At 42.0% G+C, this 14,881-nt stretch overlaps 1 protein-coding gene across 1 annotated transcript in view; it reads left to right on the plus strand.

The window, feature by feature from the left end:
- RABGAP1 (RAB GTPase activating protein 1) overlaps nucleotides 1-14,881 on the plus strand; it is a 114,808-nt gene that overhangs the window by 12,447 nt on the left and 87,480 nt on the right. The window contains exons 3-6 of the mRNA XM_024211166.3: nucleotides 4,410-4,644; nucleotides 7,017-7,221; nucleotides 8,431-8,605; nucleotides 12,499-12,656. Coding sequence (XP_024066934.2) covers nucleotides 4,410-4,644; nucleotides 7,017-7,221; nucleotides 8,431-8,605; nucleotides 12,499-12,656 — 773 coding nt within the window. The remainder of the gene's footprint in view (nucleotides 1-4,409; nucleotides 4,645-7,016; nucleotides 7,222-8,430; nucleotides 8,606-12,498; nucleotides 12,657-14,881) is intronic.

Consider the following 14,881-nt stretch of genomic DNA (forward strand, 5'->3'; position numbering starts at 1 on the left):
TTTAAGCTTGTTTGCACACTCTGTTTGGTGAACTGCATAAGATACATACTGAGCCTGAGGCGCTCTTCATCTTGTGTTCCTTTGATATAGACTTCTGTCTGAGCTAATAGCCATTTTTGTTTCTTTGTAAAAATTTGTATAAAATCCAGTAAGATACATTTGCTCCTGAAAATGTAGTCATGGCCTGTATCTTTCTGTAGCTGTTCATAACTATTAACTTTTTTTTGGTTTTTATATGTGCTGATGTACATGGTTCACACAATTTAAAGGGGTGCTTTTGCTGAGTGTATGCCAAAAATGCAACCCAACAGCTGTTTCTGCTGTCAACACTTCCCCCCCTTGTCACGTTGCTTGTGTGAGCTGGCAGTTGGCATGAATTGAATTTACAAAAATCCCATTCCTGGAGCACTCTGTAGAATGGGTGTCTTGTAATAGCACAGTACATTAGCTCCCAGAGTGCAGAGAAGGCTGGTGGGGTGTGTGCATGTGCACACACCTGAGGGTAGCAGGGAGTAGATAAAATATAAAAATTACTCTTGGTTTGTTTTGGGTACAGGTAATGGTAGCCCACATAAATGGGTTTTGTGGTGCTGCAACATGTTATAGTTAACGATTCTGGGATCATGCTGGGCTCCAGTTTTTGTTAAAATGAGAGAAAGCATCTGTCCTGAACAGACAGACAAACATTTACCAGATCATTAATCTCTTTGCCTTTCCCTTCTGCACCCCCACTTCTCTCAGGGTTCAGAGGTTGCCTCTTACTGATCATTTGTGTGTTCCCAACAAACTTACAGAACTGTTATATCTTAAATGACCCCCACTATTCCTAGAACATGGCTCACTAGTTGCATAATTGAATGACTGTCTTCCTGTCCTTGGCTTCAGTTTGCCTCTAAGGCAGTGTTGTTGTTTTTTATCTTGGCCCCTGGACAGCATGTTTGTTGTATTTACCACATAGGGGCTTTTGAATGCAGCTGTAAGAGTCCCACCCTGTGTCCAGGTTTCAAGTGTATTGATTTTTCTTGTTCCATTTTTTTAATCATAGTTTGGAATGAGGAGCACAGGTATCTCCTTGGCTTTTGTTTGCTTTACCTTCTGTGACCGTTCATAGCCAGCCACAAGTTACTGAGGTTTCTAAGGCCACACGTCTCTGTGAGATGGTTCCTTTCCTTTGCTGCGGGCAAATGAGCAGGATAAAATGCAAGAAACCTTGAAACTGTACTGAAAATCTCCTCTGAGTGATTCCACAGCATTGGCAGCCTGACTGTGGGCGCGCCAGGGGATTTTTGTGCTGGCCTGGACTCTACAATAATACTCATTAGATTCTTCCTGCTTTCAGTTTCATGTGCTCTATGTTGCTTTTATTGCTGATTTGTTTCACTCCTTGTGTACCATCTGCTGGGGCAGTGGTTTTCAGCCTGTGGTCCGTGTACCCTTGCGGGTCCGAAGACTATGTCTAAGGCAGTGGTTCCAGCCTGCAGACCTCTTGCGGCCCAATCAGCACACAGCTTCGGCCCATGTGATATTCTCTGGGCCGTACAAGTAGTATATATATTGTGTTGTGGGCCACCTCCACACATAGAGAGCTGCACACAGTGGTAAATAAGTTGACCTCTGGTCTAAGGGTTCTGTGAAAGGTGACTATGAAAATAAAGTTTCAGATTCCAGAAAAGCATTCTGTTTTTCTGATCAATCAAAAGTATGTGAATACCCCCACTTACAGGTCAAAACCCGGAAGTGTTGTCGTTACCATAGAAGCTCACAGTTTAATGCCCTTTCTCATGCTGTGTCAAATGCCATGCTGAGCACGTGTAACATGTATAGTTGAGTTCTATTCAGTTTTCAGTCTAAGAATTCTATGTTAGGGGTCCGTAGACCACAGGTTGAATTTCCAAAGGGGTCCGCAACTCCATTCAAAATGTTAGGGGTCTGCAAATGAGAAAAGGATGAAAACCACTGTGCTATAGAAAGCTGGAGCTTTCCCCCTCTTAGGTCACTGGTTTGGCTGCGGCCCAGGTCACTAACAATTGAAATTTGTCATTGGAAGGGTATTCAGTGGCGTATGTAAAATGCTGTGTACGTCTCGGTTCAGTGACTAGTGAACAGGTAGTCAGGTCACAAACGAGGCCACCGCCACCACAGTTGGCACTAGTTAGGCCCCTTTGGCAGGCTCAGCATTGAGGTCAAGGATTGAATGAGCTGTTAGGGCTAGTCAGTTCAGGCGTAAGGCACAGTGTGTGGAAAGCTTAGCCTGACGCTGCATGTGCTTCACCTGCGCTGTAGATCGAGAACTTCAGTACAGAGTTGTCAAAGTGATGCCTTTGATCAGAACCAAATTCACTTTAAATAATGTAGAGGGGGAAGAGCAGTTGATTTTCATTTTTGTTTTCCACGTGTGACAAATGGCTAAGAAATCAATAAACTGTTTAAACCCTAAGCATCCGGTTACTATACAATTTGAGGTTTTCAGACATAGATGTAATATTTATTTCTGTGTTTTGTGGGGATCATAGAGTGAAGGTGTGGAAAGTCTGAGGAAGGTGTTAGACATGTTTGAGATTTCTCCATTTTTCCTTATTTAAGTGTTTGAAATTTGGAGATGAGTTGGGGGTGGGGATTGATCCTTGAAAGCCTACAGCTGGCAGCTGCTGTATGTCAGAATTACAGTTCAACGGGGAATAACTTTGAGTGATATGAGACAGCCAGTAACAAGGTGAATATCTCCTGCTTGGAATTTTACTGTAATTTTCTTTAGAGGGCATGTACCATGTAGACTCATATGAACATCCATGTAACAAGGTATTGTCGGTTCATATTTTTTCTTAATCTCATAGTAGATTTAATTTCAAGGCTCTAATTGTAATATGTGAAGCTCTCCTGGTATCTGCTTCAGTGTATTATTTTAACAGTCTTACCTGGACTGTAGGTTGACTTAGTTACTGTTTGAATCTGAGGACCTAGGCCATTGCTTCAAAAGCTTTCAGGATGAGTTGATATTCCACTAAGATACATTGGTTATGGTGCAGATAGAATTATATACTTCCTTATGTAAGTGGTGTTCTGGGCAGAGTTCTGTGTGCATTGAGTCTTTCTCCATGCTTTACTGTCTAGTTTCCAAGCAAAAAGGAGAGGAGGAGAGCAGGAACTAATTCCAGATTCTTTTTTCTCGATAAGATTTAAAAAAAAAATTATAACAAAAAGGACTAATAAAAGGTGCTAGGGATCTGATATCACTGAACTAGCCAGGACACCCTAGCTTATGTGCAGTGTCTTACATCAATATCTTAACAAAGATGGCTGTGATGTGGAAATGGGGTACAATGCCAACAGGATAAGGATGGCTACCAACAAATTAAGTGATAGAACATTAGTAAACTTTATTGGCTGACACTTGGCAAAATGCTTTCAAGACGCTTTCTGCATCTCCTTTGTCTGTTCTATAGTATTTGTGATACACTTATCACTTCTGTATCTAAATACCATTGTGACAGGTAGAGATACTGATTGGTAAATTACGTAATGAGTTCCTGAAGTGTGAAGTTTTAGACACTTTGGAAGCACAGCTGTATAGGACACCAACACTTACACCTTGTGCCTCATAATGCGCCTCTATTCTATTCCCTCATTCCATAGAGCTCCTCTGTATCCCTATAGACATCAGAGCCAGCAGTGTTCCTCTTCCTTGGCTAGCTTTTCAGTCTACTTTAGCCACTGCAGAGTACTAAATGCTGGCTCCATCCTCTTACCACCCAAGGCTCTGATGTTGCACCATTTAAGTTGATGGAAGCTTTGCCATTGGCTTCAGTGGGTGCAGTGTCAGCAAGCAGCACAACTATGTGCATTTAATACTTTGCCTAAATGGCTTCTGTTTCTGATGCCGAGGGTATAAATCTATTTGACTCCCCTCTCCTGAGCCCTCTTCCTATGTAATCTCATTATTTTATCAGTAGACAGAGGTCTTTGCCTCCTTATGAACAGCATAGTGTATTTATCGAATATTAGGCACTTGCTGTTGCCACTGAAGGCCTCCATAGAAGCCATATTAGTACTAACTTCTGTTAATACTTTCATTTGCATATACTTTATATGCTGTCTGACTAGTTTTGGAGGACACTCACCTCACTCTCTTTTCCCATGTCCAAGTAATTCCTGCTCTCCGATCTCTTTGTAAGGTATATTGAAGTATTAAACAAGGACAGTTTTGTTTCTGAAGAAGAGCACTCATGTACTAAATCTAGGGAAATCAGTTGCTGTGTGTTTGGCTTTCATTTAAGTTGTGTGTGTTTAGATTGTGCAGTTGTAGCTGGTGGCAAGTCTGGATTTATGCTAGTTATTTTTTAATTCTTTATATGTGAGTCTTTCTTCAACTGAACAATCCTTTTTCCTTCCTGATTGTGTTTGACTCTTAGATTGTAGGGAATGGGAGTGAGCAGCAGCTGCAGAAAGAACTTGAAGATATACTGATGGATCCACCCATGGAAGACCTGTCCAGTGACCGGGAACATGGGGAAGAAAGCAGGACTGACGGAGAAGGGGAAGATCCCATCGTTCTTGAGGCTTCGGCATCCTCTACCATTAACCCGGTGTCAATGACAGGACTCCAGAAACCTGAGATGAGCCTGCCAGTGAAACCGACACAGGGAGGTTAGAAAAACTGGGGAGTACCTACTAGTGGCCATCAGAAGTTCTGGGTTTCTCTACGTATGATGCACAATGTATGAAGCACTTGTCATGTCATCTGCTCATATAGTAGGATGGTATCAATAGTATAGTCAAACTTACTACTTCAGAAGTAAGTTAGCTACTCAAAACAATGTGCTGTAATGCAGATGAACAGGGTGAATGTATTACATTGTTCTGGCTGCTTTCACCCAGAGGGATCCCAAAGTACTTCACCATCATATGTATGTTACCACTGAAATGCAGCTGCTTCTGGGGTGGAGGGCAAGAGACCGTTGGGGCACAGTGAGAGGAAAGGGAACTTTGTCTAAAGATACTGGATTAAAGCCCCTATTCTTACAAAATTGGCATGGGGTCTTAAAAGATATGGCAGAGCAGATGAGGTGAAATTTTCAAAATGCTTAAGTGACTTGGGTGCTTTTAAATTTTTTTAGCCAGGATCTTATTTTTACGGTCTCACCTGAAAAACCCACATGCATGTTGAAAAGTGTCTGATGCTCAACTTATTTGTCTACAGAGAATAAAGAGTGAAGATGCTCCATCCCATGGGCAGTCATTCATAAGGTTTAGGCTTATAAAATGTGTTTGCACAAAATTTGTGAATTCAATAAATAGTTCTAAGTGCTAGCATGCTCTCTCTCTCTGTCTCTCTTTTAAATGATCCCCAATAAAATCCTCTCCCAACTCAAGCTTCCTCATTCTTATTTTTAGCTGCTAAATAGCATTAAAAGAATTTAAAAGTACACTTCTGATATCACTTTTCTGTCTGAGTAATGTTGTAGTTGCCAGAGGGATGTCATGTGATTCCCACTGGGAGGGGAGGTGGCCCATGAGATCATTTAAGATATTATTCAAACTATGGATAAAGTTTAGAAACCCCTATCCTGAAGGAAAATAGTGGTTAGTTCACAGTGTGACCACGATGAGTGCTTTAAACATGTGCTGTCTGTTAAATTGGTCCAGTTAGAATGCCTATGACTTTTACTGTCCTGGTGAAAATGAATGCATTCGGACAGGATGCTAGAGGGTACCCCCATGGAGAGAGCCAATCTTAAGAGCTTGGATAGCCCTGTGGCTCTCTTTCCATTTCTAATCATGGGCTTTCCATATCCATTTTAGTCTGTCTTGGCTTTTTGTAATGTCTAAATGAAATTACTATAAGGCGGTGCACAAATGGTTGAAAGACCATACTCAAAAAAACAGTTATTGATGGCTCACTGTCAGACTGGGAGGGCGTATCTAGTGGGGTCCCACAAGTGTCAGTCCTGGGTCTGGTACTATTAATATTTTCGTTAATATCTTGGATAGTGAAGTGGAGACTATGCTTATAAAATTTACAAGTGACACCAACCTGGGAAGGGTTGCAAGCACTTCGGAGGACAGGATTAGAATTTGAAACGACCATGACAAATTAAAAAATTGGTCTGAATTCAACAAGATGAAATTCAATAAAGAGAAGTGCAGAGTACATAGAAAGGAAAAATCAAATGCACAACTACAAAATGAGGGATAATAGTTAGGCAGTAGTACTGCTGAAAAGAGTTGGGGGGGGGGGGCGTTATAGTGGATCTCAAATTGAATGCAAGTCAGCAATGTGAAGCAGCTGCCAAAAAGGCTAATATCACTCTAGAGTGTATTAACAAAAGTGTCCTGTGTAAGACACGGGAGGTAATTGTCCCGCTCTACTCAGCACTGGTGAGGCCTCAGCTGAAGGGCTGTGTCCGATTCTGGGTACCACATTATAGGGAGGATGTGGACAAATTGGGGAGAGTCCAGAGGAGAGCAACAAACATGATAAAAGGTTTAGACCACTGACCTATGAGGAAAGGTTTTTAAAAAATGGGCATGTTTAGTCTTGAGAAAAGAAGGGGGTGGGGGAGGGCTTATAACAGTAGTCAAATATGTTAAGGGCTGTTATAAAGAGGATGGTGATCAATTGTTCTCCATGACTACTGCAGGTAAAACAAGAAGTAATGGAATTAATCTGAACCAGGGGAGATTTAGGTTAGGTATTAGGAAAAACTTGCTAATTATTAGGATAGTTAAGCTCTGGAATAGGCTTCCAAGGAAGGTTGTAGAATCCCCATCATTGGAAGTTTTAAAAACAGCCTGGACAAACACCTGTCCAACATGGTCTAGGTTTACTTGGTCCTGCTACAGCGCAGGAGTCTGCACTTGATTACTTCTCAAGGTCCCTTCCTTCCCTATGTTTCTATGATTCTATGAATGTCGTTGCATGGTTTCAGACCCCTGGTTATTGGGAGGCCTGCCTTGAAGCTTACTAACATGTACCAGCTGGCTTGCCTCTTCATTTGTCACTTTGTGCCTTGTTGCAGATTGTGAGGAGTCGAGCCCTTTTACACCAGTGGCAGATGAGGACAGTGTGGTGTTCAGCAAGCTTACCTACTTGGGCTGCGCCTCAGTGAACGCCCCCAGGAGCGAAGTGGAAGCCCTGAGAATGATGTCTATCTTACGAAGCCAGTGCCAGATTTCTTTAGATGTGACTCTGTCAGTGCCTAATGTGTCTGAAGGAACCGTGAGGTATGAAGCTCATTCAGGGACTCTCTGGAGTCTGTTGCAGTCAGTCTGATCAGTTCCATCTGTCAAAGGAGAGCGAGCTACCAATCACAATTAGGAGGAGATTTCTTTTAAATGTGGCAGAAGTGGGTCTTGAGGGATTTTAAAGAAGAGAAGGTCAAGTGGCCTTACAGATCAGTTTGCAAAGAACTTCTCATGTACAAGGGGCAGCACAGAATCTTCTTTAATATCTGAATTGTCTTGGAAATCGTAGCTGGGGCAGTTACTTACTGGTGCCTTGGAAATAGAGTCTGAGGCCTTGGCTACACTGGCGGTGTACAGCCCTGCAACTTGCTGCGCTCAGGGGTGTGAAAAAACACCCCTCTGAGCGCAGCGAGTACAGCGCTGTAAAGCGCCAGTGTAATCAGAGCCTGCAGCGCTGCACGCTCGCTCACAGCACTGCAAGCTATTCCCCTCGGAGAGGTGGAGTACATAGAGCGCTGTGAGAGCTCTCTCGCAGGGCTGGCGGCGCAACTACACTCGCGCTTCACAGCAGCGCTGTGAAGTCCCGAGTGTAGCCAAGGCCTAAATTCTAATCCCAGGGGAGGCAGAGCCAGGACTGTAAAACTGTTCATGTGCAAAGTCTCAGGCTGGGAGCACGCTGTAGTCCTCCTCCCCAAAGAATGCCATAGAAGGACAGGCAAGGGCTATTGTGAGAATGGGAGAATTGTGTGACCTGAAATATGTGTGAACTGCTGTAGGTTAGGTCAGCTTTCTGAATGGGAAGGTCTGAGCTTTTGTAGGGAAATTATAGACATAAGAGTCTTGCACTTCAGGTACCTGCACTTTTTCCCTTAGGCATAAGGGGGAAATAAAGTCAGACAAATAACTTACATTCAAATCCAGCACTGCTTTTCTTCCCTGTCCCATCACCTCAGAGTAAAGTGGTTCAGGCAAGATGGAAATACCTGGCCCATTTAATAGGATTCCATTTTAATGCTGACTGACTGCACTCTGTTGGGGGAGAGGGGCATTTACACAGGGGTTGGAGATGGGTCAGTATTTCACATATAATTAATGCCTTGAGATAAATGACAGTTGGGGATAGGATCTATGTATCGTGCTTTCTCTAAATATCAGTGGAATCCTTCAATCTCACAAATAAATGGTTGGCCAAAGTAATCCTTGTAAAGCCCAAAACTTTACTTTACTTTTTTTTTTTTTTTAAAACAGGCTCTTAGATCCTCAAACACACACAGAAATAGCAAATTATCCAATCTATAAAATTCTCTTCTGTGTGCGAGGGCATGATGGGACCCCCGAGAGTGACTGCTTTGCTTTCACTGAAAGCCACTACAATGCAGAACTGTTCAGGATTCATGTCTTCCGATGTGAAATTCAAGAAGCTGTAAGTTGAATTCTTTCTTGACCTTACTGGTATTAAGAGCATATCCCAGCAACACTTCATAAATCTCTTTTGGACCAACTACACTCCCAGAACTCATAACTCTCGCTAACATCAGTGAGATTGAACATCTGATTTAAGAATTTGGTCCTAACAGCAACAAATGAAACTTATTCTTCATTTTAAATTTGTTTATGTTGTTTTTAAGTCTTATTAAAGTGTCTCATGTCCTCAGGGTCTCTTGTTATAGGGATCACATAGGGGTTATAGTGGATCACAAACTGAATGAGTCAACAGTGTGATGGAGTTGCAAAAAAGGTTAATGTCATTATGGAGTGTGTTAACATAAGTGTTGTATGTAAGGGTACGTCTACACTTACTTCCTGGTTCGGCGGCAGGCAATTGATCTTCTGGGATCAATCCCGGAAGTGCTCGCCGTCAACGCCGGTACTCCAGCTCGGCGAGAGGAGTATGCGGCATCGACAGGGGAGCCTGCCTGCCGCGTCTGGACCCGTGGTAAGTTCGGACTAAGGTACTTCGAATTCAGCTACGTTATTAACGTAGCTGAATTTGCGTACCTTAGTCCGAAGTGGGGGGTTAGTGTGGACCAGGCCTTAGATACAGGAGGTAATTGTCCTGCTCTAGCCAGCACTAGTGAGGCTTCAGCTGGAATACAGAGTGCAGTTCTGGGCACCACACTTCAGAAAAGATGCGAATAAATTGGAGAGTCCAGAGGAGAGCAACAAAAGTGATTGAAAGTTTAGAAATCCTCACCTATGAGGAAAAATTAAAAAAAAATGGGCATATTTATTCTTGAGAAAAGAAGACTGAGGGGGTATCTGATAACAGTCTTCAAATATGAAGAAGACGGTGATCATTTGTTCTCCATGTCCACTGAAAGTAGGACAAGAAGTAATGGGCTTAATATGCAGCAAGGGGGAGTGCCTTAATCTGCGGGGTTCCCAAAACTGTAAGTCACTCTGTTACTCCTCTCAGCCTCAAGTGACAGCTGCTGCTAAGCTGTAAGACAGCTCACTGACCCATCAGCTTGTTCGCCTTATAAGCAAACTTCAGGGCTCTGCCAGCCCAAATCTTGCCTAGTAGGTAACAGTCAGTGAACTTCAACTCCCAAATCTATCTGCTATGCACAGCCCTGTCACTGAATGCTCAGAATTTGCTTGTGCCTCCCTTAAAGAGACAATACCCAGCAGCTTATTTACCTCAGCTGGGGTTAACAACACACCATTTTAATCAAAGCACTGAATTGGTTTATAGTAAAACAAGTTGATTGAACAAAAAGACATAGGTTTAAGTGGTACCACATATAAGGAATAAAGATAGAAAAGGTTATGAGCAAACAAAAGTGAAAATGTGCTTCTAAGACTAAAACCTGATTTAACAAACGAGTCTCTTTTTGCAGAAGTGTTTCTTACCAAGTGTTTTTTTTCCAGCACGGCTGACCAGACTCTCTGGCAGGACCGTTCACAGAGCTCAGAGTGCTGGGTATATTTGTTTTCTCAGATGAAGGATAACTTAAGGATTCTCTCCCTGCTCTTTATGGTCCAGTAAATCTTTGAAAGACTTTCTTCTGAGTGAAGAGTATCCCCCGATAAAGTTAGTTTTTTCCCTGCAAGGTATAGATGCCATGCTGTCTGGTCTAGACTCTGTCTCCCTGCTGGTTCCTCCCCTGCTTTTTACAATGCAAATGTTCTCTTCCTGGAACCTCTGATACCTGTACAAAAGAATAGCCTATTGAATTTGGCCACACCTGGTTTGAGTATTAGCCTCTTTCCTTTGTCCGGAGAAAACTTGTTTATCAACTTCCCCCGATATGCCTGGTTTGAACGCTTTTTAGTCACATATTTCCAGCACATCTATGAAGTTCTTTGTGGGTTTACTGTACATACATCACATCAGAATATTAATGATCAGTGAATTATTAGTATTCCAGTGATATATTTATATGCCACCTTTTATGTAAATATCGTGACAGACGTATGCCAACTGGCATTGGTGTGCTGTTCGGGTCACAGGGAGATTTAGGTTAGATATTAGGAAAGCTTTCTAACAATAAGGGTAGATAAGCTCTGGAACAGGCTTCTAAAAGGGGAATCTCCGTCACTGGACATTTTTTGAAAACAGGTTGGACAAACACCCGTCAGAGGTCATCTAGGTTTACGTGGTCCTGCCTCAGTGCAGAGGGCTGGACTTGATGACTTCTCAAGGTCCCTTCCAAGGACCTACATTTCTATGATTCCATGTTTTCCATAATTCTACAGCTGTGTAATTCACCCCTGGCTGAATAATAGTGCTCCAAAATCTAAACTTTCATTTAAAGTTTTTCAACATTTATGATTACAAAGAAAACTCAATCTGAATTAAGTGCAGTCTGAGGCAGTGACAGCTGCCTGAGTTTGCAGACAGCCTGAAACAATATCTCTGAAGAGTGTGAATTATCCAGTAGGGTGAAAGCAAAAGAGAATAGTTTTCAATGTCAGCATTAACTGCTTCACTGCTGATCATTTTAGCAGAAATATCTTATGTGTATATTCCACAAACCCACATGTGTGTCTCATCTTCCTAGCTGCTAACCTTTACCTGCCCCTTGACAGCTGCTAGGCTGTAGATATTCACTATCATTATAAAAATTTACACCATATAAAAAACTGAAAATGTGAAGATAATGCAAAACAACCTCCATTTAATATAAAAAAGTATAACAAGGGCTAATGCATAGGTTTCATTGCATTAAAAGTAAAATTTAATAATATTAAAATTAATACTGCATCTGAAGCTACCCTAGAATTTCCAACAGGGAGATTCAGACTTTGGGTGACGCTTGCTGCAGTGTGCAGGGCACTGTGGTTATAGTTGAAAAAGGAACCTCATAAATATGGTCTTGCAGATTTGTCGAGCTCCTGGAGGATCTTCTGAAACCTGCCTTTTCCTTTTAACCCTGCAGAGCCAACACAGCTCTGGGAGAGTGAGACAGTCTACTCTGGGCTTGAACAGTAGCAAACACATTAATCAAATTTCAATTGCAGAATCTCTGTTGTTGTAGTGCAGGCCAGAAAGAACACACAGAGAATTTGTGGAGCAGGCAGTTAGATCTTGTTTACACACCCAGTTGCATCAGTTTAACTAAAGGTGTGATATTGCAAAAGTTAAACTGGTGCTACATTGTGTGTGTATTTTTGCATCAGTTTGAACCAGGTTTACATCAGGTTAGCTTGCCCTAACGGTTTGCATAACAGGAGCAGGCTAAATTGGTGTAAACCAGGTTTAAACTGGTGCAAGAAGGTATGCATGCAGTGTTATACCAGCATAACTAAGACAGTGCAGTATCACACCTTTTGTTAAAGGTGTGATACTGCAAGAGTATATGCTTAAAAAGTACCACCAGTTTGACTAAATCAGTGCACACCCTTAGTTAAATCTGTGCAACTTCTGTATGTAGGCAGATCCTTAGGAAAAAATACTCTTGCCATACAAAATGAGCAGATTTGATACAGAATCATTGAGATGATAAACATCTAGCTAGCCCCACAATGCTATTTTTAGAAACCTTTCAGAGCCTTTAAATAGATAAATTACTACTTATGCATTAGAGAATCAGAGTATGATTATTTCCATAACTTGTGAAATAATCACTCAAGGCATTGCGAAATGTTATGAAGAAATGGTCTCTTCATAACTCAGACGTTGGTAAATGCATAGAAATTGCAACCATGAGGTGACAGCATGCACATTTACTATTTTATCTTATATTCTGGTTCTACTTAAGATACTATCTGCATATTCTTGCACAATATTTTTTCATCCCACTGGTTAATGAAAACACAGGTAGCAATCCTACTTGAACCTTTTCTAATCTCTCTGGTTATGTATGATTTCAGGTGAGTAGAATACTGTACAGTTTTGCCACTGCCTTCCGCCGTTCTGCCAAACAGACTCCGCTCTCAGCCACTGAAGCCCCACAGACTCCAGACAGCGATATTTTCACGTTCTCTGTATCCCTGGAAATCAAGGAAGATGATGGGAAAGGTTATTTCAGGTATTGCTTCCTGATTTCTACTTATCCATCAGCTGGGTCTAGTGTTGGAGGGTGGCTGGAGGGGAAAAAACGTGGTGAAGGCTTACCCCTAAATTCTCCTTTTGAAGAGTTCATACTGTAGAGTAAACCAGTCCTGGGTGTAGGCATTTTTGCTAAATAAAGCAGTGATTTATTTCTGGATTCTCTTACTTTGCTCAGGACCCTCCTGTTGGACTCTTCTTTTTGTTGTTGTTATAGTTTTCGTTGCATTGACTCTGAGGCCATCTGCCAGGTGGTTTCTGTATTTTTATATACCTCTTTTGTCTTTAAAACGCTGTGTGCAAAGCAGCTAGTTGCATTCAGCAGTGTCATGGCTGAGACTAAACACGGAACACTTAAATTCTAGTATCAAATATTACTGGTCAGATTTTCAGAGGTGCTAAGCACCATAGATCCTGCTAGAGTCAGTGGGAGCAGCAGGTATTAAACACCTTTTGAAAATCTGGCGATACACTTCGCATAAAGCTCCCCTCAAAAAAGATGGAAAGGACATGACACATCAACTGCTACCAGTGTGCTTTACTAAAGTTTTTAAACCCACTCTGGCCACCTGACATGAAACCTTGGGTCTGGGTAAATCAGAAAAGTAGCTGGACTTAAAATTTTGCAAGATACATCAGAGAGGGCTTGTGGCAAACAAGGGCTTTCATGCTCAAAATTCATCAGAAACCAGAGGTGAGGATGGCAGTATTTAGAAGGCTTATTCTCTGATATTCAGATATCCCGTCTGCTTGGTTGCAGGTTTTCAGTATTTTTATTAGTGCACCAACACATTTATCTAGTAACCCAGAAAACAGAACAGAATTTTCAAAAGCATGCAACTGAACTGAAAAGATGGAAATTACTCTCCATGTGATGCTGAGATTATCCTGACAAAGTTTCCTGTCACAAAGATACTGTACCATGTGGTGAATAGTTAGGGTGTTGTCATCAGGCTAATGAAGCACTAACCAAGACAACAAGCCCCTGCCCAAATTACTATACCAAAATGGCACAAAAATGTGTTCCTTGCCCGCTTTCCCATCTGGTAACGTATGCCCCTTTCACTACTTCATCTCTGAAGCGGTAGCACTGCAGCACCACCTGGTGTCAAAAATCAACCACCCAACAGTGAATATATTTCTATACAGATTGTTATTCAATAGGGCTAGGGCTGCGAGGCTAAAAATTGCTGTGTAGATGCTGATCTGAAGCCCGGGCTCTGGGACCCTCCCCCCTTGCATGGTCTCAGAGCTTGGGCTCCAGCCTGAGCCCAAAAGTCTACACAAGAGAGGGGTAGAGTTCCTATGCCCTTGTTGGCTTCTCAGAGACTTCCTCAGGATTGGTCCCAGCATTTTTTATGGGGAAGCAGGAGGGAAGGAGGCTGAATTAAAATTCATTATCAAAGGGCTCAAATGTTAACAACTCATCCCTGTCATGTGATCCATTTAATTGAAATTCAAATCTTTGCTTGTGATTTATGCAGCTAAATTTCTCTACCAGCTGCAAATATTTAATTATAACCTTGTAAATGGAGCTTGCATCTATTTCTAAATGCTTGTCCTCTGTGTTCTGGTTCTCAAAGACAGCTAATTTTGTTCTGTCTTCTAATCCAAGTGTTACTGGATTTTGTGTGTGTTCCTATATCCACAGACAATGTAGCAGTTCTAAAGAGTGCCACTGTGTATGACACTGGATAATCTTGATCCCTCAAAGGCCTTTTTCAGTTTCTGGTTAGTCCACACACAGTGCCCTCAAATGTTTTATGTAACCATTTATAGTATTTTATAATTGTTGAGTTGCCTTGATCTCAGAGTAGCACGACTGCCATATGCTCTTGGAGTTGTAGAGCAGTTTGGCTGCTGGCCATAGGCATAGAGATGTTTCTCTTTTTGGATTTATGTCCAGTGGAAGTGTTATTTAAAAACAAATTCCCTTTCCTCTTCCTTTTATTACGGCATCTTCCGTCTGGGAACATCCAAAGCACTGCTGAAATGTAACAAACTGATGTACAAATTCAGGGCCTGAACCCCTCTCAGGGTCGGGCCCTATGCAAGGATCTTTTTAGCTACAGAAATGCAGCTTCCCCTGGGGTGGAATACAGCAGCTATTTTAGCACCTCATAGCAACCTTACTTTAGGAAAAGGAAGTGAAAGAGGAAATCTTACCCAACTCAGCTGTTTGGGAGTGGTATGGAGGGAGCAGAA

Source organism: Terrapene carolina, unplaced genomic scaffold (assembly GCF_002925995.2).
Source record: "Terrapene carolina triunguis isolate 2854851 unplaced genomic scaffold, T_m_triunguis-2.0 Scaffold238, whole genome shotgun sequence".
Classification (NCBI taxonomy): Eukaryota; Metazoa; Chordata; order Testudines; family Emydidae; genus Terrapene; species Terrapene triunguis.